This window comes from Opisthocomus hoazin, chromosome 4 (genome assembly GCF_030867145.1).
Source record: "Opisthocomus hoazin isolate bOpiHoa1 chromosome 4, bOpiHoa1.hap1, whole genome shotgun sequence".
Lineage (NCBI taxonomy): Eukaryota > Metazoa > Chordata > Aves > Opisthocomiformes > Opisthocomidae > Opisthocomus > Opisthocomus hoazin.
In genome coordinates, this window is record NC_134417.1 from 70383331 (window position 1) to 70409870 (window position 26540).

At 37.1% G+C, this 26540-nt stretch overlaps 1 protein-coding gene across 1 annotated transcript in view; it reads right to left on the reverse strand.

Moving 5' to 3' along the window:
- Positions 1-695: 695 nt before the first annotated feature.
- RUNDC3B (RUN domain containing 3B) overlaps positions 696-26540 on the reverse strand; it is a 57352-nt gene continuing 31507 nt past the window's right edge. Inside the window, exons 8-11 of the mRNA XM_075419414.1 lie at positions 21611-21768; positions 5614-5760; positions 5120-5235; positions 696-2614 (exon numbers count right to left, since the gene is read on the reverse strand). Coding sequence (XP_075275529.1) covers positions 2469-2614; positions 5120-5235; positions 5614-5760; positions 21611-21768 — 567 coding nt within the window. The 3' untranslated portion in view covers positions 696-2468. The remainder of the gene's footprint in view (positions 2615-5119; positions 5236-5613; positions 5761-21610; positions 21769-26540) is intronic.

Sequence of the window (26540 nt, forward strand, 5' to 3'; positions counted from 1 at the left end):
AAGCAGTAGCAGCAGGTGTTGGACCAGAGTGAATGAAGTACAGCAACAAAGTCTCCGTGTTTTGCAAGAAAAGAATTTGCTGTAAGCTCAGCAATACTGTTAATTTACTGAATGGTCTTATTTTATCCTGTGTGATTAAAACAGAGACAAAAACTAGTAATTAGCGATGATACAAAATGTTTAATTTACATGCAACATTTATGGAACGTCAAGGCAACAAAACATACAGGTTTGGCATTTTTTTTCATTTTTTTTGGAAAAATGATTAATGTTTAGAACTGATAAAGACACCCACAACTCATTTCCCATGCACAAAATGACACCCAGAAACCCACCATGGTGTCAGACTACATAAAAGACTGCAGTTCAATGACAGGTGAATTTCAAACCAGTAGCTCCAAGAAAAGAGCCATCGGCGAACATGACTGGAGATCATGATTGTAGCCCCCTCCCAAATGCTGACGTAGCGGGAGAAGCGTTTTAACGGCAAACGAGACCAAGCAAGTCACTGTACCTTGATGCAGAACGTTAACTTGTGGAATCTGGATTCCCTCATTGTATTTGTAGTAAAAATGCATCTCTATTTTACAAATTACTATTTCATAATGTTACTCAACTGCCGTGAGGGAACAGGTGCTCAATGTGATAACAAAAACACCGCAGTTACATGAAGTAATGGACATGCTGACAGCGTATGAAAGGATTTAATGGTCAGTTTATTACAGAGAAATTAACTGGGTGGGTACGCGAGGGCTTGAAAGACAAGGTCTGGTGGATTTTTGCTAAGCTGCTTTAAAAACCTGCATTAAAATGGCATCGGTAGTTGCCTACCCTGCCACGGATGCAGTAACCGCCAGCGCTGCAGACTGGAGAGTTGTGTAGATGTGTCCTAAGCTCCTCCAGCTAAGTCCAGCAACGTGCTGAGTTCCAGAGACGCGTAGCCTCCTAGTCCCAGGCTAACCACTTCCTGCAGTTCTTAGTAAAGGTAGGAATGAGTCCTTGTTCTTTCAAGCCCACCCTAAGATGACCAGATTGTAGTAGTAGTGCCAAGGTACCATTACAAGAGGCAAATCAACTCAAACCATACAGAGTGTAGTGAGAGACTGTAAACATCCAAGAGTAAGCAATAAGTAAAAATCTGTCTTGTATTGCAGCTACTCATGTAAACAATTTATGAAACTTCTTTGGCACAAAAAAGCATTTTCCCTAGCACTTATAAATACAACATACTTACATGCATTTAAGTTTTGTTTAAAAAGTTACTAATCATACCGATAAGCATTACCTTGATTAGCAAAATTCATAGATAAAGAACCCATTGTATCTTACAAAGAATTAAGAACATAGTTTGCAATTCAAAAATTAATTTGCAAACTTTGAAACTGTAGGGTAATCTGGAACGTTAATTTCATTTAAAAAAATGTCTCCCTTTTTTTTCCCCCCTCCCTACCAGTAATTTAAATCAATGGCAAGTAATTCGAGAAAACTGACTTAAATCAGTTCTGTTGTATTACCTTATCAAGAAAAATACCTATTGCACTACTACAGGAATGAGAAAAATCTTTAACATGAGAATCCTGTCATTACATTGTCATTGTTTCCCCTTTTCCGCTCTCCTCAGGATCTTGCCAACAAACACAGAATCCAAGCTCCCCACGGTGCTAACCCTACCACCCTCAGCCCCCTTCGTTCCAGCGAGGCCAACAAACCACGAAATTTCTCACATAACGTTCGATTATCTGTAACTCGGGTCACTCCCAGGCATTTAGCGAGTTTCCTCAACTTTTACCAGTCGCTAAGTATGCTTGATTTAGATGATCAACTTACATTTGTTATTCACATGCAACTTCAAGAATTAGTATGAGCGTTCCAGTGCGATTCTTCTGTGCGATTCGGACACCTCCTAAGTGCCATGATGCTATCGGGAATGCAAAATCTAATGCTTGGGAAGAGCTGCCGACAGGTTAAATGTGCTGTCTGAGGTCCTACGCAACATACACAGATGAAAAGCTGGATCTTTAGGTAAAATATTTATTTGCCTACAAAGACTGGCGTTCAGGATTCCCTGTCTGCTCTGCAAGAGTTGACAGGTATTTAAAGCACTGCAGAGAAGCACCGTGGCTAGAGTAGGGCCAGGCCATTGCAAGGAGAAACAAAGGTCACGGCAGTTAACTAGGGGACTGATTTCCAACTGTTTCATTTTAGAAATCAGTCATAAGCATCTGATTATATGTCCCATACCTGACTAAGAGCTTGAAATAATTCAAGACCAAAACAGAAAATCTGAAAAGTCCTCTGGGGGGAAAAAATGAAAACTGACAGAATTTGTGAATTAAACAGGAAACCATGAAAAGAAAAAACAAAGCAGCGTATTTTTTAACTTAAAACTAGCAGTCCTCATTGCAAGTCATTTTATGGAACACAAACCAAATGCATACAACACAAAGCTCTTCCTTCCTGTGTGCATCTCAAGATGGCGTTAAGCCTGGACTCGTCATCTCTGTTGTGGGACTTGCAAGATATTCACTGGATTTCAGACTTGTGAGAGATTTGTAGCTTGCTACTGAAGTGAGAGAGCCACAAAGACCAAGCAACGACGGAGTGTCTTCCTTCCCTGTTAAGAAAAACAAGAACCAAGCTAATCATTTTTACAGCACAGGATGGCCTGACCACAGACAAATGAGGGAACAGAAAAACTGTTCCACCTATGCTGTTATGAATTACTGCTTCAGCACATGCACACTTGATAAACGCAATCAGGAAGACACGTCATTTACACCCTCCCTTCCCCGTCCAGGTGGCAGAGAGATCCCTGCCCGTGCGTCACAGGCAGGCTCCTACAGAGGGAGGTTCAGAGGCTCCGCTGACTCCACAGAGAACAGCAGTTGCAAATTCAGGCGCTGGTTTTAGTCGAGTATCTCATCTATAAATGGAAGTGACGTTACTAACACAACATCAGTACCGGAGACCTAATTTTGAATCCCTCAGAAAGGAGTAGAATTAAATGGAATCAGGATATATTTCTTCAAAAATAAACACGTTTTGTTTTTGAATCCTTGGTTTTGAAGCACCTCAGGCTCTGACCACTGGAAAAAGCCCTACAGTGGCAAAGTGGCAGGGAAAGTGTTTGCCCTCTCATCCAAATGCACCTGAGAGTTAATAGGAAACACACCTACAGGTGTAAGACTGCATTGGATAATTTTTATATTTATTTTATCGGGGGGTTGGACTAGATGACCCACAGAGGTCCCTTCCAACCCCGAACATTCTGTGATTCTGTGATTTTGTGTCTTCCCTTCTCAGCATATCCGTTCAAGTTATTTTCTGCCAACTCCGCTAATAAATTACATGATAAAGAATTTGGTCTACCGGCGTCTCCCTGTTTCATCCCCCTGGCTCACCTGCAGAACAGAAAAGATCACCTTAAACTAGAGATTAAAATCAACTTAAAAAACTCATAGGCGTAATAAGCCAGGCTACCAGAACTTTTAAAAATCACATCCATAAAATAGAATTTCTTAAAATTACGTCTCCTGTTCCTGACAGAAAAGTTTTGTTCTCATGAGAATGATGTAAGAAAAAAACAACCGTGCCATGGCCAACAATTCGTTATGAAAAAAAAACCTGAGATGTAGTTCTCTTGCATCATTTACAGTTCTTATTAGCAGTTTCCAGTAGATTTTAGGTCTCACCTCTACCGAGCTTTTTTCAAATGACTGAATAGCTTTCCCTAAGGAATGAACTAGATTAGCTCTTTTAAAAAAATCTTCACTTTTACAAAAATCTTTATTCTCATAAAAACTACCCTTTAAAGACTACATTCAATTTGAGGACATAAAATACACAAGAGAGCTGTGTATCACTGTTTGGGCACAGCCTTGGTTTCAACAAGTGTGAAGCTAAAAATCTGAGTACATGAGTGGACTTAATAGGAATGTGGAAGTTTACTACTTCTAATCTTTTAATTAAAACTGCCATACTGAGAGTTAGACTAGAGGTATCTGAACAGCAGGACCACGTGCCGTGTCTCACAAAATTCTACTAAAGCTTAGGTACAATGAACCTCAGTAATTTAGAAGTGAGATCTTATGCTATCTTTAAAGACAGAGTCTTGAAATCAAAACCTAAACTATTATTATCAGTGGTTTTGCCACACCTTAATTTACAGAAGATAAAGCATAACTTCAAATGATTAATATTGGAAAAAAAAACAGTTGAAAGCAGATGTGCAGAAGAACTCTCTTCATACTAGCCATGCTGATTCTATTTCACTTTCTCTAACTTGAAATAATCTACTGTTTAAGACTGTTTACAGTTTTTTAAAAAGTTCTAAATTTTACATCCTTGAAATTTTAAACCCAAGAAATTTTACAGTTATTAACTACTAAGTTCTACTACTCTTTATTGTCAAGTCTATTTAAAGTTAACATTTGATGAAATACAAAAAGGATTTTTTTTAATAGCAATATACCTTCTGTACAAAATATACTACTATTTCAGAAGTCTTCCAGCATTTTTCTGCTTTTCACAATTGCCCACAAGATGGAGCAGCTCAACTGTAATAAGCATACAGATTTCGAAAGGGGGTGTTTGTACGTATATTAAATTTATATTCTAGCATGGTTCATATCGTGTTACTCTCTCTGTTTTAATAGAAACACTGCCAGGCTGCATCTCCACAGATAAATGCTGAATGCAAGATGTAAGAATTCAGTGGGAGTTGCAAACCCAGTGCCTTTAATTTTTCTTTTAAGAAATAAAACCAGGAAACTTAAAGAACTCAAAATATTTGAGTTAGTTCTATCAGAAAGATGGCAGAAGATCCTCCTTGTAGCCGAGCTGTCTCCGGTTCTGTGATGGAGAAGGACGATATGCAACATATTTGAAGCTTAGCTTTAAATACAGCACAAAGTCTTACAATTATTGGGGGTGGGGTGGGTGGGCATCTTCATAAATCCAAACTTATTTGAAGTATAGTCCATAGGAAAATGGAAACAGTTTGTATAACAATGAAAAAATATGCTGTTCAATGCATATTTTGTTCACATTGAAAATTCACCTCACAAGATCAGAGCAATGAAAACAAAAAAAAAATGAGGCCCCTATACTGGCTCTGTACCTTCATTTAACAAGTTCATTCCATCCTGCTTCCCGTCCTGCGAATGACCTGGATCCAGAGAGGACTGAGAAAGACTAACTTCTGCTGAAAGTTGGTCCAGACTTTGAAAACTTTTCCTGCAAAGCAAGTAATATTTAATAGTAACACATTTAAAGATCTAACTAGGTATCTTCAATTCTCCTTAAAAAGTTTTCTAAAAAACCCCTAGGCAGTTAATCTTCCTTCTCATAAACACTCCATTTTTTCATTTGTTTGCTTCCTAAAACACTTTTTTTCCCTAAAGCAATGCTTTCCTTTTTTGTTTTTTTTAAATTAATCCAAAGGAAGGAAATTTTTATGCTAAGCAAGAGAAACTACTTTTTTTGCCAGCTGATCCTTGCACATTGTAACAGGTAATTCCAACAGGATTCCATTTCAGGGCATGCTAAGGGAAATGTGTAATTTTGAGATTCCCTGTTCCTCTAAAGGTGAATCAAAGTAAATATTCAACTTACTCGTCCCACTGTTGATTGTGCTTTCTATAGAGTAGAGTGTCCAAGGCAACAGCATTGACATCCAGAGCTCCTGGGGAAGGCCACTGATTGGTGAGGTGAGTAGTTAATTCTTGTCTTGATCTCAAGTCATTATTCTTTAGCACAGTCCTGTGAATTTAAAAAGCAGTAAATCTCAGTCTATTAAATGCAATTCCTTAAGGTACAGAAGGAAAAACAGGACAAATAGTCCTGGCAAAGCTGATGTTCTACTTCAAGAGACCAACAGATAGCAACTTTCATAAAGCATCTCAAACTCTTCATTTTTCCTAGAGGAAGCGACTTAGAAACCTATTGAGAAGTATTTAGGAACAGAAAAAAATTGAAATTACTATCTTTCTGCAAAAGCAATAAAAAAGCAACTGCATTCTAAAGATTCTTTCTGCCAGCATCATGGTAATTAACAGTCCAACTACTGTGCAAATCAACTACGGGAATGGAATGTGCTTCCCATCCCCCCCTTTTTTTTTTACAGTTTGGACACCCCCCATCCCCTCAATACTTTTGCAGAACGAACTAAAAACCAGAAAAAAACCAGACATGTTAATGCCGTTACATGCTTCCAGGTAAAATATAACACATAGTTATTCTGTTTTCTACCACCTTACAGTTTCTAATAATTTGTTTTTAATAACAGAAAATGTATTAACTGAGAACCTTACATTTTCACTGTAGTTTTGCCTCATATTCCCATGAAGCAGACCAGTTTTCTAAAATTCTGGAAACAAGGAAGCTAATATGCCAATCTTGGAAATTATCTGGCAAAAGTCATACAGAAATAAGGAAAGTACACGGCTCTTCAGGCTCCAAGACAAGATCAGCCTTTTTCCAACAGTACAAGGTCACCTCCAACCTAGCCTTTAACTGCTGTAGAGTAAGTCTAGAAATGAAAGTCATATGGCTTGTTAACCCATAAATCCTCCAACCCACAAAATACCAGGCAATAGTAAAATTCTGCTTTATAACAAGTTTGACTATCTGTGGCCTGAAGCAAATAGCTAATGTTACGTATCTCCATACCAAATGTACTCAGGAGCTCAAAGCCAAATGCCATTTGTTATCCAAAATGCCATAATACATAGAAAATCAAATAACTATGCATGGTACACATACATTTATGTGAATTCACAAATAACACTGTCAAAAGGCGTATTTTTACTATGCAGTTTTTATTTTGGTTGTACCTGTTTAGACAACAATATATAATAGAAGTAAGAATACACATAACACCACTCAGAGCCAAAATTTGCCCGAAAACAAAGTAAGACAATAGCGAGTTCAGCAACGAATTTTTAGTAGCTGAGTTTGAGGAGACAGATGTACAACAATTTTGCAAGAGGTGGTGGTGAAGCACCACAGCGAACAAAACTACTTCCAAGAAACTTTTCTTGAGATGATGAATTCCCCCAGCAATCATGCAAGTAAATAATCAAATTTTCTACCCAGGGATCTCCCCCTGCACCCCCCTCTCTAAGGGAGAATAACCACTTTGATAACCGAAAGCTCTCAATAATTTCAAATATTTTGTATGGTACTGACTTACCCATGTAATTCCCCTAATCCCATGAAGTACATTGAGCATTAAACAGGTCCATTAAAGCCTTATTGATCTGAGGAAACTGAAACACTGACCTAGGAAGTTCTCATGAGGTTAACCCGTTACACTATATCACCTCCTTATTCAGCAGGACTTATTGCAGGCGTTCACAGACATTCCGTAATAGGGCACAGTTTATATTAGCAGCTATGCACACAGTAACTAAATGCAAATTCATCCACATATAACACATATGTGTAAATTTCCATTTGGACAACTCCTGTATGTTATCACCACATAACTCAGCAGTACTGTGAAGTTATTATTAAATAAACATGCTGAGCAAAGATGATAAAACCACACACCTAGAGACAAGTTGCTAATAGTGGAATTTTGGTATTTTACGTAGGTTCCTATATTGAGGCTTTTTCCACGAATCTTTATGCTATAGTAACCTGAAATTTCACCCTTTCTGTGTGAACAAAGAAATTCTGAAACAAAGCCTAACCAAACTGCTCCAGGGATTTTAGCATAACAACATTTAAAGACAGTTCCAGTAGATCATTACTTAAACTACTCCACCATGCTCAGGAAGAAAACCAGGCATCAAGTAGCATATAGAAGTAACAATTCTCCTCTTAAAACTTCTATGCTTTTGTTCTGAATCTTTAAAAGTAAGTAAAAATAACTTTGAATATATAAAATCAGTCCAAGCACAGTATTCAGTACATACAAAACAGTAGTATAGACAATAGGAAGTTAGACAAAATATCCACAGCAGGTGCTGGTAGTTACCATCTATTTTTTGAACCTCGTACATTACTTAGCTGTTTGCTCTCTTGCAGCCATTTTTGAAGTACCTTGAGATTCCACTGCAGCAAAGACTGATTAAAGGCACTGCTTGCAAACAGCAATTCTCCCAAGATAAACAAAGGCAGTATCAATTAATGCATATTAACCAGACTTATTTTAATAATTGAAGTATTAAACTCCACAGAATCACAGAATCACTTAGGTTGGAAAAGATCCTTAAGTCCATCAAGTCCAACCGCAAACCTAACACTGCCAAGTCCACCACTAAACCATGTCCCTGTGCCACATCTACACAGCATACATCACACTCAAACTCTTCATTACCTTGCGGCAAACATGATCCTGCTACAAATATTCAAAGATGGGAAGAAGAAAAGACGTGGACACAAAAGCGTTTACTATAGAAAGGAGTTAAAAAGGAAGGAAATATGACCAAGTTTTAATGAAAAAAAGCATACAGATTTCAAAACTCTCAACGTGAAAAAATGCTGCAGAAGATTCTTGAGTGCTGTCCTATTCTTGGTCAGACAAGAGGAGCTCTTTCTAGAACTTAAGAGCTCTCAAAAGGCAGACTGAATTTCTGCATTAGCACTCTTGCTCTTCAGAATGTGAACACTGTAACTAGTCCTGGCCAACTCTGGGCTGAGATACTGCAGAGTCTGAAGTAGGACTTTTCTTCAGGATCACAATGAGTGCAGCGAAGATTACCAGCTTGCCCCTGTATGTTTACTGTCAGGCTGTTGAACCAAAAGAAGAATATTACCATTAAAACTTACTTATCTGCTAGTATAGCAAAATAAGTTTGGCATATAAAAGCTTTCAGAGGAAAAATTAGAATAAAATCTTCACAAAGTAAAAATAAGAAATTAAGAACTTGATGGCAAATACGGATATTTGTGAAATATATATTTCACAATATATTCAAGAATAAAATGTAAAATTGGTATTTTCTGTTTTTATACCACATAAAAAAAGGAACTACTGAACTCTTCGGGCTTTGATTGAGAAATACTTCAAAATTACATTAGTATACATTAAAATAATGTGATGTAATACGTAAGCTTCTATATAAAATGCTGGTCTGTAGTAAAACATACTGAACTGGAATGGCCTATGTGCAGATTTTATTCTATTGCTTCTGTTCCCAAGACCAAACTGCTGGCAAGAAACACCAACTGAAAACCAGAATGACCTGAACGCCTGCAGCCCAAGCCTCAAAGCCTAGATTTTATGAAGGATATTACCTCATAACTTATAAGGAACAAAGGCCGTAATACATCATAAGAATAACACTGAAGATCACAAGTATGCAGTTCTGTTTTTCTATAAAATTCAATACAATTTTGTTCTATTGGTTCTGTAGCTGTGATGATTTAAGGATGATGCAAAATAAAGTTTGCAGACAATATGTTAAGCCGTTTTATACAGGAGTAAAAGCACGGACATTCCAAAAAGGGAAGAGGAAAAGTATGAGAGACACAAGGGTTCACTATCGAGAGCAGTTAAAAAAGGAAACATGGTCAAGTCTAAGTGAAAACAAGGTAACGAGCATATACAACAAGCTGTTAACTCCTCTTCTTCAGACTGGAAATAGAAAACTTGAAAGCCAAAAAGAAGGTAGGAACAATGGCTTCCAAATGTAATAATCTCAGGAAGGTAGTTAGTACACGGAGAATACAGTCAATCTTAATAAGAGACTGTATGATTATTTTTTGAATGAAAGAAAGGTAGCGTTCGAGACATGGCCGAATAGGGTATCCCGGACTAACAGGGTGAGATTGCGGAGTGCAGAAAGTTTTGTGTAGAGTAGAGAGAGTATGTAGGAATCTATGAGAGCAGGAAGGTTACACTGATTTATGGTACATCTCCTAATCTTGGCATAAAAAAATACCTGATTGTCTGAAAGCCTGTGAACTTGTTTCCCTCATCCACTAACTGGTATCTTCTCTACCTAGAATAATTTCCATCCCTTTGTAATCATGTTGGCAAAAAGTAGCAGAAGCTCTCTGTTGTGATCTGCAGAAAGAAAATAATTATTTTTCTCCTGCTCTCAAGATCTGTGCCCTGAGCAGTCCGCATCCCAACAAATTTTTTATAAGGTAACTTCATATCATCATTAAAGCTCTGAAAAACATTACAAAAAAAATCAAGAAATACTGAGGAGAAGGCAAGCAGAGAGAGAACATTTCCAATTCCTTTGGAAGTAATTGCTGAACTGCTATTTTTGTATGGTTAGGTGAGGCAAACCCAGCAAAATGTGTGTTGGGATTTATTACAGGAGAGAGGCATTGGTGGTGCTGGAGACAGAACTTATTTTCAAAGAATCGCTTTTAGAATGATCAAATATCCTTTATATTACTTCACAGTATAGATTTTTCCATAATGTACATATATAAGAGAAGTATAATATACACAGCCTCACCATGTTAGCCCAGAATTCCGTGTTTAAGTTATGGCATTTAAATTGTGGGTTTTTTTTTAATGTCTAAAAAAGAAAAAACTCCATACAAATTCAAAATACTACTACAACTAGTAACTTCTTAGGAAAACAAGAAGAAAAAAAGATGAGAACATCATATTAATACTAGAATACATCTTTAAAAACTAACAAATATTTGGCTTACATTTATATTTTTTGTTCTTAGTATCAGGAACCACTATTTAAATTAAGCTCCTCTTAGGAAACAAAAAAAAGTATTCGGTAAAAACATCCTGCTACTGAATTCCTGCATATTGCAAAAGAATACTGATGATTCATTAACTAATCAGTACCAACATACTCCCAGGTTAGGAGTAAGTGTCTGCCTGAAGTGCAGATACATACGCTCCCTCCAGGCCTGTAAATTTACTTCAAGAATAACAGCAACAGCCAGAGTATTAACATCAGGTTTATACAGCTGTTTCCAGAAACATCTCTGCATGCTTTTGACTTTCAGTTCTTTAATTGTGTATTTAAGAAGCAGGGAAAGGTGAGATTAGTGAGGTCTTCTGCTAAACATCCTTCTTCACTAGTGTTCACTGGCCCTGTCTTTGTCAGGTACTCTCCAGAATACTTACTTGCTGATTTCCTCAACTTTTATTATTTTGAGATTATTTATTAAGCACAAGCAGAATATGATTGTGCATGGTTCACATATAATAATAAAATGCAGTTGACAAATTACTGCTCATGTCCATCCCTGCTCCACAGGATGCTGCCTTTTCAGTTGTTCTGGTATAATCACATCGAAGCCACTCTGAAAATGGATCATTGAAATGGTAATTTTTTTTTCTTTAAAAAGAAGCTTTTTTAAATTTTTTTTTTTTTATGTAATTCATAAGGTAACCCCACAAACAGTTCTGTTTGCACTAGCATCGTTTTTGGCAGCTCAGCTACCTCTCAAAAGAATAAGTTACTCCTTTGAATTAACCCATCTAAGACTTCTGCACCTTGAAACTGCGACCTGACTTGATTCACTCCTTCATAGTGGGGGATGGGGACAAAAGACAGCCTGCATGTGGGGTTCCCACACGCAAAATAGACATGATATAAAAAGGTGATTAACTTTGGTCACTTTCCATACTGTAACTATATTACCTCTGGGAATTCAAAAATAAACAAGTAAATAAAAATGAATCTCAAGTATAGTCCAGGCTAATATAGAAAAGCCTTATCTTGGTAACCACATAAAATTTCTGGTCTCATTTCAGATAGACTGGATTTCCTGCTTGCCCTGGATCAAATCCAGATTCATGCCATTGGAAGCCTAATCTTGAAGACCCATTTACACAGATTTTTTGTTTAATAAACAAAAAGTCAGTTCTGTTTCCAATTACACCTATGAAAAACCAGTAATTTCTTACCTGTAAGTTTAATTTCTCCAAATCCAGAAAATGCCAGTCCAGTTGGCAATTTGCCCTCCTACCAGCAGATGAAGACAGGAAATAAACCAAACAGACTAATTCCCTAAGAAAGGGAATTATATCAGATGAGTGCTCCAGTTCAAGAACTACCTAAGTAGCGAAAAGTAAAAGCGAAAATAAAAGCTTAAAAAAAATAAAAAACATTTGAGTAAGAAAGAACAATCTTTAAAAACCTTTATTTAGAACAGGAAATATGGAATGCAAACTCAAATTGATAGCATATATGAATATAACTAAAACCTGTAAGAGCAACTCTAAAATAAAAGGGAACTCTCAAATTGTCAGTACTGTAGCAAGACAGTAAGCTGTCTGGACTGGTATGTCATTGGACTTCGAGAAATTAGATCAGCAGGTACGAAAATGAGTTACTTACCCGTGGATTTTGATGCCGCAATATATCACCTCTCAGGTTTGTGCCCTGTGCACAGACACAGTATTCCCCAAATTAGATGCCAAAGCAGTTAGTTCCCAGCAGAGTTTCTACTGGCAGCCGCTGCAGTGAAAAAAAGCAGGCATGTCCTACCACACCACATTTTCTTACTCCTTTTGACTGGCCAGCAGAGCTTTGTCTGTAACAGAACAGGATTTGTTGTGCCACAGAACAGATCCCCTTGAAGCTTCTTCAGCAATCTTTTCAGTCCTCCTTTATTATGTCCTAGAGATCTTGAAATACATTCTCTAGTAAAAAAAATTACTGTCATCAATTTTATACAGCCTTTGATCTCCTTGACCTTTGGAGTAACTTGGATAAGCTTACACTGGCAGAAATACCAGCAGCTTGACTCTTGAGATCTAGTCTAGTTACGGTGGAGATTTTATTTCAGAATACAGACATCCAGAATGGATCAAAACACACTACAGTATGTTAACTTCACGTGTGCTCATTAAAATACTACTGCAGCATGCGGCTGATACTCTTCCTGTCCTTGGACCAATGACCAGGCCTGACTCCTTTGGAGGAGGATAACAGGCACAGCACAACCAGTTTCCCCAGATAATAAGTATGTCTTGACCGAAAACAAGAAAAACACTGAACTTGGCTAGCAACCAAATTATTAAAAAAAGTAAAGAGCAGCTTTTAATTCTGTTCTTCAGCCATCAGATCCTTGCTGCTGGGAAATGGAGGATTCCTAGCAAACCCCTTTTTTTGACAGATTCTCAAATTTGCCTTCAGTAAATATTCTCTCAAACAGAGCTTGTCATTCAAGGATTGTTTTTTTTATGTCAGTGAGGTCAATACAAATTATCTGCCTATAGCTGAACTCCTTTTAAAAGAACATTTCTGTGGGGGTGGGGGGCAGGGGGGAAAAAAATTAAGATCTTCCTTCAGAACAGATCAGGAAAACTTCCCCAAACCCAGGGGTCTTCTCAGTATTTTTTTGCCATTTTAACATGCTTCCCTTGGATTCAGGAAAAACAGCAGTATCAGCCACAAAATGGTCAGGTAAACTTTGGGTTGACAGAACAATCACTTTTTTAAACTTCCACTCGCATATTAAGCCAGCAAGAGTTTCAGCAGAGATCCAACATTCTAACTGTAAGATGGGTCTTCTATGTAGACAAGTATTTACCAAAACTAGTATATAAGCTCCTTCAGTGTGCCATATTTCTAATTACAAAAAAGTGAATATGGGAATGTTGACCTGCTTTGAGGGATAGAAGGCCATGTTGCTTCAAAAAAAAAAAAAAAAAAAAAGCCAAAGGGAAAAGAATAGCAGCAAGCAAAGCCACGAGTAATGTTAAGTTCTTCCCGGTAGCTGAATGGGAACTAATACAACTACCAAAACACGCAAGCAGTAAGAGAGAGCTTCAATGTCTAAGGCAACTGCAGAATGACAAAAATGCGGACAAAAATCTGATCCAAGGGGAGAGGGGGTAAAAAACACCCCAAACACTCCCCCACCCCAAAACAACGCTAAAAATGGAGAAATGGGAAGAGAATACAGGTGGCAAATAAAAATATTTTCCAAGTGTAATTTGAGTTATAATTTGGATAGCAAAATACTGAAAATTTTATTATGTTAAGTGGCTGCATAATAATATCTCAATGACAAACAGAAAAAGCACCAATCTAAATCTCACCCGCTTGCTATCCAAATAGAAAGGCAGCTAATAAAAGCTTCCTGCACAAGAAATCAGTTAACACACTACACTATTTTCTTGGTTATAACTTCAGACATTTCACTTTTTCTATTTTAAGCCTTTCCAGAAATCATTTAAAGTGTGCTTTATTTTAACAAAACATTGAGAAAATCCAAGACACAAAGTTGTAGCCTTAAAACTGGATTTCGAAGAAAGAGAAACAAGTTGTATCCTAAATTTACGAATATCATCCATAATTTAAAACAAAAAACAAAAACCCCCAAACATTTCTGTGACTGTGTGTGTACACACACTGACCTCTAACTCATCTTTCTTTTGGTCAAACTATTTGTATTTTAGAGAAACTTTTAATTTTGTTTTGAAAGTATAAAATTGATTTTTCTTTTCCTCTTTACTGGATGAAACTTAACTCTTGGTCTGATCTATTTAAACCAATATAGCCAAATAAAACTGAAATTTAGGATAACTTAAATATCAATTTCTTTTGTCTAAAGACTCTTAGGGAGATTGATACAGTGTACCAATGATAAAGTAGTATTCTGCAAATATAGAACTAGTCTCTCCTCACCATTGTAACCTGACGCTATTCTTCCACCCTCACAAAAATTGGTTATATATTTACTATTCGTCATTTAAAGTCTATTTAGTTTGGTATTGAATGTCATATAACTTGCATTAAATATACTAGATTAATGTAAAAGTAACTTTTGCTCAACTCTTCTCATTTATGTATAAGCACTATCAAGTACTAGCTTTTCCCATCAGTATCTTCAATAATATAGAAGCAAATCTACAGTAAATGTAGATGAGAGTTAAGAAATGAAGCAAGAAAAATTGGGACTCTCAGAAGCAAATGGTAATGCAAGTTTATTTATCTAAATGCATAAGGCACTAAGAGATCAAATTCTGTCTCTATTATTTTACTCCAGGAGTTCATGATTATGCACCATGATTGACTTACCCTAATTTTTTAGCTGGTGTTCTCTATCTCTGTTCTGTCTTTAGCATTCCCATGCCTAAGCCAGTGTTCTTTTTCTACCACAGTTCAGGTAAGTTCAGGTAATATTAACAGAGGAAGAAACTACATGATCCATACAATATGCTTTCCTACTGGGAATGCACGTTATTTGAAACTGCATTGTACTGAGGCCCTCAAAGGTTCTATACATCTCATTACTATTTCAAAAGGCCTTACTTCCCCCTGCTCCCAACCTTACAATGCTACATTGGATAAAAATTCTGGCATTTGGAATGCATGAAGTGCTAATGTCCAAGTAACTTAAAGCTTTCTTGCTTGCTACTTTTATGCAACACCTTTATCCACAGCAGTGTAGCTATGGGAAAAAAAGAAAGGATGTCACTATAAAAACAGATTTTAGTGTTACACATTAGAGACTCAGAGAAAGGGACACATTCCCAGGCTACTGCAATTAAGTATGCAAAATGGTCAAAGGAGAGTCCCTATGATTCTCTAACTCACAAAGCACAAAAAAACAACAAAAAAAAAAAAGAAGAAGAAAAGAGAGTGGAGAGGAGAGACTCCTTACAAAAATGAGTATTTTTCACTTTGGAGTCAACCATCATTTTGCTGTAAATATACCAACACATCTTGTCCTTGAAGACACCAGTAACCTCAAAAGCTTTTAACTTTTTTAAAATGTAAGGTTTATTTTAATATAAACTTTTTAAAAACTCTTTTTCAAAGTTCAAAATGAGAAATTAAAATATAAGGGTTTAAAAATAAAGCCCTCCCTATGTACTGCATCTTGCAGAGTAAGTTCTTCAGGCTGCTATGAATCCAGAAACTTCTGGCTTCCTGTTAATACCCCCTTGGAGTCCCTCTGGATTCTAAGAATAGTGTGTCCTCTGTCATGTCAGAGGCTCAGCTGCGATTTTGTTTAATTCTGCTTGTTTCTGTGCTGTGCCTCACTCTGTATGCTCCACTCTGAATTGCAGGAATCTGTCTGTCCATGTACTATGCTCAGCTGAATTTTTCCTGGTTATACTTCTAAGCAAAAAGGAAACTCCCATGTCTTCACAGGTTTCCACCTCACGGAAAACAGAACTTTTCCTTCTTGCTGTCTATCCACACCTTTGTAAAACAAAACAAGCATACAATATTGCAGCAAACTTCAAAAGAAAGAATTTCACAAAAATAAAATCCAAAACGCTGTGTAAACAAACCAGGTTCAACATCTGTCAAAACACACAATTTTTTTTAATATGCTTTCTGAAAAAAAAAAAGTACGGACAAGTTAAGAAAAGAAGGTGCTGAAAACAAACCAGACTACAATACTACGGATTTAAAACTGCTGCTGTAAACTTGAGGGAGTCAGAGGACGTACAGGAAGCATTACAAATAAAAGCATGGCTAATGTGAATGATGGTTTGATAGCAAGGATCCATGAAAGCTTTAAAAGGAAAGAAGGATTAGCATTCTGACACGTCATTTTTGACATTCGAGGAAAGAAATTCCCCAAGAAGATCAAACATTAAATTTTAGTCTCCCAGTTCCTTTCAGTGAGAAAATAAAGGAGCTACAAAAAATCGGATTTATTGTACTTACGCAGTTGAGGAATTCGGTTTCTTTAAAAAAAAAAAAAGCCTACAACCAGAGGACTATCTGAAAACGAAGGTTAAGTGTCCTAAAAGTGATCCAGCTTTCCTATTCCTCCAGATGATGTAATTTTTGAGTGAGGATTACAAAACCAAGCAATCCACATTTAGAGTTTTACTCACAAAGAGACACAAAATGCAGGCTAACTTTCAAAGCCTTTGCTCAGACCCTTCTGCTTCTGTTTCCTTGGAGAAGCTTTTCTCCGCTTGGTCGCTGACAGCACAGTTATAGCCTCCAAAAAATTCTTAATTATACAGACAAGCTTAACAAAATGTAAGATGTGAATGTCCCTACAATTTAATTTGAGTCTTATTTGTGCCATAACCAAAGACAGAATTCCAAACACAGAAATGTTTTCTTGACTTTCCTTCACTCCACGTGCCCCTCCCCAAAACACCAGAACAAGACAGGGATATAGGAAGGAACAGCAGAGGGAGATAAGAAACAGAGTGGTATAAAATATAGCATAGCCACTGAATCTAAGAAATACATTTTCAATACCTGTGATAAATTTAAAAAAAAAAAAATAAAATATCACACCAGTTGGGACAAAGGGGCTGTACCATCTTACACCAGGTAAACTGTCCTGAAAACCCGAAAAATATTTAGGAGGAAACCCACATTGGTAAACATTATGCAAGTCACTACTGTCATTTCAACAAAAATCACAGCAAAATTTTAAAGCATTTTAAGTTGAGGGTCTTTTACCTTTGTATACAATGCTTTCCTTTTCCCTTATTACTTATTATAAAAGACTTTTTTGTTAAAGTGATTAGCTTTTATAACATCAGTGAGTCACGATGCAGGAGATGAGCCACTATTCAGGAAACTGATGGAATCTCTTGCAATCATACATCAATATTTAACATACATAAATATCAATTTCAGATGCAGAATCTGAACTTTAAAGTAACAAAGATCAGCAGAGTTTGCCTTAGACATAGGTAGTTTATAAGTCAAAAGAAAGACTTAGAATCACCCTAAGGGGGAAAAAAGCCCGTTTAAGCTAAGATAAATAGTTTTAATGCAAGGATGTTGTGGGCAAACAGTTCCAGACTTTGCCTAGTCACTTCTTTGACTGAGCTAAGTAGTCCTTCAAGGCAGTGGTCTCCAAAGTGGGGTGCGTAAGACAATCCTTTTGTGTACGGGGAGAAAATACTTTCTGTACTACTAATAAATGGGGAAAAAAAAGAAGTCTTTTTTTCATCTTTATCTTACCCTTTTTCATTTCTATTGTTATGTATGTTTTATAATGTACATAATATATTAGTACAGTAGCGCATGTATATAATTTATAAATAAATATACCTATATTAGGGGGCGTGCTCAGAATTTTTTTACTGATGGTGTGCGCAATTAAATGCCTCTCTGCTCCAAGACATATTCAACACTTCTTTGCAGGATCTTAGAGGAGGAAGAAATGGCTGCCTTTGAGTTTTGAATACTCCAGGATACAGTTCCTTGAAGATTTGGGATTCCTCTCCCATCACATTTTGAATGTTACAGAATTCAAACTGTTTTCTTCAGTTAGACACGCCATAGATCACAGGCTTCTCTTAGCTGTCCTGTCAACTCATATTTTTAAGCACTTAAGAACTGTTAATTTTAAGCACTTTAAGGCCTTAAGAACTGCCCCACCATCGCTGTAAAAATACACTCTTTCTGTAGAAGAGTGGAGCCAAAATCACAGTACTATAAGGTTCAACTACACCAAGTTCCAGGCAAAAACAAGTCCCAGTGACAGCAAACACTTCTGAAGAAAGCAAATGAAAGCCATAATATGCCTCATCATTGTTACAACTGACACATATCACCAGGCAACCACTTCATCAGGAGATGCTGAAAGCGTGTTAGAAGAGCAAGCTATTCTTAGAATATCTAACAGAATAGTTTCAGCTGGAAGGGACTTAAAACGATCATGTAGTCCAACTGCCTGATCACTGCAGGGCTGATGAAAAGTTAAAGCATGGTATTCAGGGCATTGTCCAAATGCCTCTTAAACACTGATAGGCCTGGGGCATCGACCACCTCCCTAGGCAGCCTGTTCCAGTGTTTGACCACCCTCTCAGTACAGAAATGCTTCCTAATATCTAGTCTGAACCTTCTTCTTGATCAGCTGTGCATTAGTTCAAACACGTCCGACATGATCAGGTGGTCGATTGCAGTTTCACTTTTCTAACTTGATTTGCCACCAGGCACTTACCAGCACAGTGAGATGTCCAATCCCCAGATGGGTGGGCATATTACTAAGAAATCTAAGTTGAGAGACATTTAAAAACAGTTACTCTTTTGTAGAGTAACTAATTTGATAAATTTTCAGCTTCACTATTTTCCAGATGTTGCTATTCATGAGATCCATGAAATGGCTTTTAACTAAATTGAAAACTGTGTTGTTCACTGTAGTTTGGATACTCAAGTGTGTGAGACAAAGCTAAGAGTACTGAAAATTGTAGAACATTAAGTTTTGCACAGCAGCTGTAAAATAAAAATTACTTCCAAGTTTCACCTATCTCCGTGTTTCTTTCATGCTTTACAGCAAACTGCCTTATTAAATGTGAATATGGAAAAGTTTGTCTGTAGGTAATCTAATTTATAACCTGAAGGCCTTGTTTATCACTAGTTTTGCCTGGTTTCCAAGTCAGCAACAGCAACAACCTATACTGCCAATAAAGTCAGATCTCTGTTCCCCACACCCCACTTTTTTTTTTTGGTGGTGGTCAAAGACAGACCTAGACATAGACTCAGATTCTGCCCAAATCCATTGAGAATATATAAAAAACATTTTGAAATACCATTTTGGAAGCATCAACAAATACTTGAGAGAAGTTTGAAGCAGTAGAATTTTCTACCTTAACAACAGCCAGTGGAACAGAAAAGCATCATTAAAAAGAAAATATAGAATGTTTATTTATAATAGTTTCCATTACACAGCAAATGATCCTAAATCAGATCTCAAAGTGTGTTACAAACAGTAATGTAGTATGCCTCAGGCAGAATTACGATCCTAAACTTGCTCGTACCTGCTGATAAAGAATTGAAAAAGATTACAGCATACATTCATTACTTCGAAATGCAACTAATGGTAGGGGACCAAAACACTAAGATTTGGAATTATGTGAATGCCATTCTAAAACTGCTGGACCATAAAAAGCAATTGGCCAAAACTCATGCCTTACTACAGACACATTAGTGACGCAACACACTCTGCTGCCAGGTCACCCTTGGTCAGAATAAAATGAAAAAAAGAAAAAAAAGAAATAAAAAGAAGGAAACAGCAAGTATGAAAGAATGATTAAGTTCATTATGAGTGGTGTTGACTATCAGATACCTGCTAGGAATATTTCTTACCTTCCCTCTCACCAGTAAGAAACTATGAGTTCCTAACACACTTCAAGAAGAGTTCATCTGGCAGGCACACTACATTCACAGCAATAACAACGCAAAATTATACCTTTCTCCAAATATCTAGTGTAGTCCAGGCTCCTGACTGCAGTGTCTCACAAACAGCTATACAAGAACACACAGCCAAGATACAGAAACTGCCCCACGATTTGAGCCTTTACATAGGAAAGCCAGCAAACAAAATCAAACCCCAAAGACTGAGATCTTTAGAACAGTCTGATTGCATAAAGCTCAGCTAAAAATTAACAGCAAGTTTGAACATTCAAAATTTCCAAGTATCAGAGTGGGTTTAAATGAGCTCACACCTTCCCCCCACTTCCCCCAAATAATCAGGGAGGCCAAAGAAATATAACATGAATCATTAGCTATATCAGTAAATTCAGAAAAGAACTCAAGAACAGGTATCTCTCAAAAGCTTACAGGCAATCAGAAAAAGAGGAAAAAAAAAGAAAAGAGACTTGGAAAAACATCTTTTTTCTTCCTCAACTCTGAAATTGGCACACATAAAATGAAAATGCTGTATTCGTGAGGATTTCCATAAAATCCATTTCAAGCATTGGCAATAAAATCACAAGATGGGGGGAGAGCTTTGTTTACAGGCTAGAATTACTTTTTACTGCATAGACAAGACCCTTCTGGGTGGTGTCTCTGTGAGACATTAGGCAGAGGGAACCAACGTATCCCAAAGTCATCTTTATATTCTCTTCATCCATTTTACTTCAGGGCTCAGACACATATAAATTACTCCAGATATAAGGTAAAATAATTTATCTTATATTTGTTATGAACAGAACAGAACAGAACACACAATTGCTGCAGATGCATACTATAGCAGTCTCGTGGCAATTTAACACAGCAAGTCTTCCATCTATCTAGCTAAGTCATTAAACATTACCAGGGAGTGTCTCTGCAAAAGGACAGTATGTCCCTACGCAACTGACGGGGATGGGAGGATAACCTATGTAAGGATGATAAAACACATGAATGTTTATCATATTAGGAGTCACACACGCTATTAAAAAAATAAGCCTTCTCCTGTTGTTTTAGCGTTTTGCCTCGCATTGTGGAAAGGGCGAGTAGCAAACTGTTTCATCAGTTTGCATATTTTTAGGGCTATCAGATGAACTTCTGATGTGTCTGAGCCACACGCAAATAAAATAGAATCTATACAAAGAAAATAAATATTTCTTTATCCTCTCCTGCCTAACATTTTAAAAATAGTGTTAAAAAGGAAGCCGCTTCCAATATTTCTTTTAACGGTAGTCTTGAAGCTGGAAGTAATAAAATACAAAGAACATTTTATAAAAATGTTTTAAAAATTTAAGCAAGTTTACTGTAAGCTATTTCAGATCTAAAAATAAAAATTTATTTCAGAACTATTCTCTCTTACACTACTGCAGTTTTCAGGGGACCCATTTCTGAATATAAGCCTTGTCAGGAAAAAAAAAAAGCTAAAATATATCTATTTCTTTAAGAAGTTTGACTCATTTCCACAGAACCAGAAGTTCTTCATGGTGTATAGATAAATAAGTTAAATTAGTTAAGTAATACTGCTCTAATGACGTTTCTCCATTTTACTAACTTACAACTGGTCTTGCAGTTCCACAATGATATATTCCAGCTGTTCCTTCTCCATTTTATGGGCTAGATCCATATCTTCAATTCTTTGTAACAGCAGTTTATTCTGTGAGACAGATTCAGATAGCTGGTTTTCTCTGAGTCGTACCAATTCTTCAAGGTAACCCTGGAAACACAAGTGTTTAAAGAACACACTATCAAAAAAACTTCCCATTATGTATGTTCACATTTTTCTGGTTCAAGATATATACAGTTCTGCTCTGATTTTTTTGCAGTTTTATTTTTTTTAATTTTTAAACAGACTAGTAAATTGAATTAAGATTAGTATGATGTTTCCTAATACGTACCAAAAAAATAATGTACTTATTTATATTCCTGTGGAGGAATAGAATAATGGATGAAACAATGAGATAGGAATGCCACCAGCATGAAACACTAATTCATTTTTCGAGAACATAGAAGAGTCACTAGTACAAGAAAAAGATCAGAACTCCACAACTTAACAGATATAGGATATTAGAAATTGCGTAAGAAGGACAAGAGTAAATGCACCTATATGAATCTGTACAGTTAATGAAAGCGATCCAGAATATTATTTTAAAAATCCAACATTATTTTAAAGTTCCTCTGAAAACTGCAATACCACATCACACATTAAAACAACAAAGGAGAAAGTTCTTGAAATAAATACTCATCTACAGTAAAGCATAAGGTAGGGCAACTGGTGAACGTCACTTTTAGTAATATTGGACATGTACAACTGGAATGTGCATATGCGTTTATGTCATCGTTTTTCCAGCTGGTACTATAAAAGATATGAGGCAGTGCTAATTACACTCCAACTACTTAGTCATTTAGAAATATCCACAATGTAAGTATTCAACAGCAGCTGTGATGGCAGGCTGGTCACAAAGTATATTCACAAATTACACATCTAGTTACATCACTAAGCAGCTATTCCTTTTTTTTTTCCTTCAAGCAGAGTCCCAGTATGTCAGATGCTAGTAATTTCTTATCAAGTCTTAGGTAAAGCCAGATACAGTAAGTCTAAACTGTATAAAATTTTGTACATTCCTTGAAGCCTGTGGAAAAATGTATAACTCTCCCATAGGTGCCCACATAAAAAAAAAAAAATTAATAAAGGTATTTTTTGTAGACACAGAACAGATATAGTCCTGTTGAGTAAGAAAACAGATTTCACATTAGCTGCTAGTAAAATGCTATTAATATAATTCATCACCACAAAGACCATTAAGGCTTTGGAGTATCTCTCATATGAGAGGAGACAGAAAGAGCTGGGATTGCTCAGTAGAGTTGGAGGGAAGATGAGGAGGAAGAGAATCGTATCAGTGTATACCAATATTTAATGGGAGGGTGTAAAGAGGATGGAGTCAGACTCTTTCCAGTGGTATCTACTGGAAAGAGGCAACAGGCACAAACCTAAATACAGGAAACTATTCACATGTAGGAAAAAACCCCCCTTTTTTTTCTTTTTAGTAATTTTTTCTTTTATTTTTAAATGAACACTGGAACAGGTTGTCCAGACAGGCTGGGGAGTCTGCATCCTTGACATATTCACAGCCCAACAGAACAACCTGGCTCTAGTCTACCTTTTCCTGACCAGGGAACAACAGTCTCCAGAGGTGCCATCCGACCACAACTATTCTGTGATTCTGTGATTACATACAACTCTATCCACTGGATATATTTATATTTCATAGGAACTAATTTTAGTCTCAGTACAAGTTCCAAGGAATCTTGAGAGCTTTTCAATATGCCTAGTTCTGCTACATCAAATGTTACTGTTATCTTGACTGTTAACGTACTCCTTGGAGCTCTTACAGCTGTCCTGGTTTCAGCTGGGATAGAGTTAATTTTCTTCCCAGTAGCTCCTGTGTTTTGGATTCAGTATGAGAAGAATGTTGATAATACACTGATGTTTTGAGTCCTTGCTGTGAAATCAAGGACTCTTTGCAGACTCGCTTGTTCATCTAATGAGCAGGTGTGCAGGAGCTGGGAGGGAGCACAGCCAGGCAGCCAGCCCAAGCTGGCCAGTGGAAATATTCCACACCACAGACGTCATGCTCAGTGTATGAACGGGGGCTGGCCAGGGAGCAGGAATCAGCAAGTTCCATGAGTTCTGAGAGTTCCGTGAAATCCATGATCACTGCTTGGGGACTGGCTGCGCAATTAGTTGTCGGGCGGTGAGAAAAACTGTACTGTGTATCTTGTTTTGCATAATCTTTATTATTGTTATTCCTACCTTTGTTGTCTTACAAAACCGTCTTTATCTCAACCCACAAGTTTTACTTTTTGTCCATTCTCCTCCCCATCCCAGTGGGTCGCGGGGGAGGAATGACCGAGCGGCTGTCTGGTCCTAGCTGCCAGCTGCTGGGTTAAACCACAACAGTAGCGCTTTAGAAGTACTAAATGATGCATTAGGACATGCATAAATTTCCTGCCTCCCAGAAACATCAAACAAACACTTTACAAATTTTTCCCCTATCTATAATGACAGGGAGATGCATCATCCCGCTAGTGAAAGCGTATAAAACTCCAATATAAACAGTACACAAAAGGGAACATTTTACATCATTCCCAAATAGGGAAGGGATAACTTCCATGCAAGTAACAAATGCGTAAACTATGACTCATTAATCTGGACAAGAGACAACTTGGAAAAGACAAACACATCATATTTCCAGAATGGCCTGGAGAGGACAGGAAAGAAGCGACTGTTTATCATTTTTTAAAATGCAAGAGCCAGGCACCATGAAATCAAGCTAGTAGCAGCCAGATTCAAAAGACAGAAAAGGAGGTGGCTTTTCACACAACAGATGGTAGATAGGCAGAAAGCTTTGCCAAAAAAATAGTCTGGATGCTAAAAATTAATGTGGGGTCAAGGGGATATTTGACAAGTATTTGGAAGAGAGATCCATCACGGGTTACGAAACAGACAAACCTTATCAGCTTCAGGAAGTCCTTCAGCTGATATGCATTGGCTAAGAAAGTATTAGAGCAAAAACAGCACATATATATTTGCGTTGTTTTTATTCTTCCCTCCACATCTAGTTTGGGCAAGTATTCAAGATAGGATAGTAAGATAACCAAGGACTCTTGGTCTAAACCAGCACAGCATTGTTGATTGAATAAAGCAATGCTAGGATTTACCTTGCCAAAATAATGCCTGACCCTATCCAACCATTCAGACAACTCAGAAGATACAGATACCTTTATGCTAGCTGCAATCCAATCGCTTGTCATACTGTGACCCTGGTAAACATCATTCACCTGTGCTATTAAAGATTGCAGTACAGACACTTATTTAGGAGGCACAAAAGGAATTTATCTTTGTTTGCACAAAGTGAATGACAATAGAGCAAAAAGCAGGATCTATCAGTTACTAAAAATACATTATTTTTGACTTGGTCTTCTTGTCACAAACATACAGTTTTCCAACACACAGAATGTCAGAAAGCTCCTCTGTTTGAAAGAACACACTCTGTCTCTGATTAACTTGTACCTACTGCATTGTGTGCAACTTAATTGTTGCTGCAACTTATTGCCATGACAAACACCCTGAAAAGGAAAGGAGAGAAACACTCAGGAAAGGAGCTCTATTCCATAGTCCATCTAACCTCTGAATGCTCTTTTGTTCAAGTTACAATAGAACAGGTGTAGTATAGTTGAAGCGAATTATATAAAAATTTGGCAGGCACATCCCAAATGAGAATTAGACAATGGAAAACTTTCTGTCTGTGGGAATAAAAAAGTTATTTTGCTGCTGCAATTGTGAAGTAGGCATTCTAAAGGACAATTAGGAAAGTGTCAACAGCTGTCACAGTAGCTCTCGTTTTGCAAATTGCATTAAATACACCAAAGTTTCAAAGAGTTATCATAAAACCAACTTGAATTCACCCCTACATTAGTTGACTACAGAAGTTGGCAGTTCATTACGAGATTGCTACAAGGCACAATGTAACTTACTAAAATAGTAATGCTCAAAAATTTGAAATACTCAGTATCAGATCAGCGAATAACTTCCCATGGAGAAGAAGTGTTTCTGGATCTTAGGCTCGTGAATAAACAAAAACTTCCATTTGCTGTTACAGCCACTGACGATCTTGGTGCTTTTGCAGATGTAAAGCTTCCTAGCGATTCTGGCTAGTGGTTTTGGGCACCATGTTTCAATATTGTTTCTACAGATGTCTGTCACAACTTTAACAGAGTATCCTTCATGGAGTACCCTTGGAAATGAACCACCTGGATGTACCAAGAAAAATAAACATCCACTTGTTTTGTTCTCTTCAATGCTTCTTCAGAGCTGACGACACTTTCCTCATTAAACTCTAAAATATTTTACAATTTGTGGCGGGGGGGCGGAGAGGAGGGAGGAAGAGTGGATTTCAAATTGATCCTATGTTTTTGTCTGGACACAGGGATGAAATGCTGTCTTGAATACGTTCCTGTGCTTCAAAGACTGCTGGGGAGGGGAAGGAAAGGTTTTAATTTTATTTATATATTTGAAGATATTCCCTTTGAATGGCACACTTTGGTTTACAAAAGCAGGGAAAATGTCATCTGTACCAGAGAGAGCCCCAAGTAACACAAGTGCTTTCCATATGAAAAGTGATACCACACTGCCTGAGAAGATTGTACCAGCAACCTGGATGCCAACATTTATGGTCATATTTCAAAAACAGGAAGTCTAAGGGACTCAAAATGGAAAATAAATAATTGTGTATATATTTTTTAAAAATACCTCTAACATCTATCATCCCACAGTAAGCCTGACTTTTTCACTGTTACTTGGAAAAACTTTAACTAGGTTCTCTCACATGCATTAAAGTAAACCAACTTTGGTTCTACCCGTTCCATATTAAGACTGACATTTAGCAATCCATAGCTACATTTACCCTAATAAACTGAACATAGCCA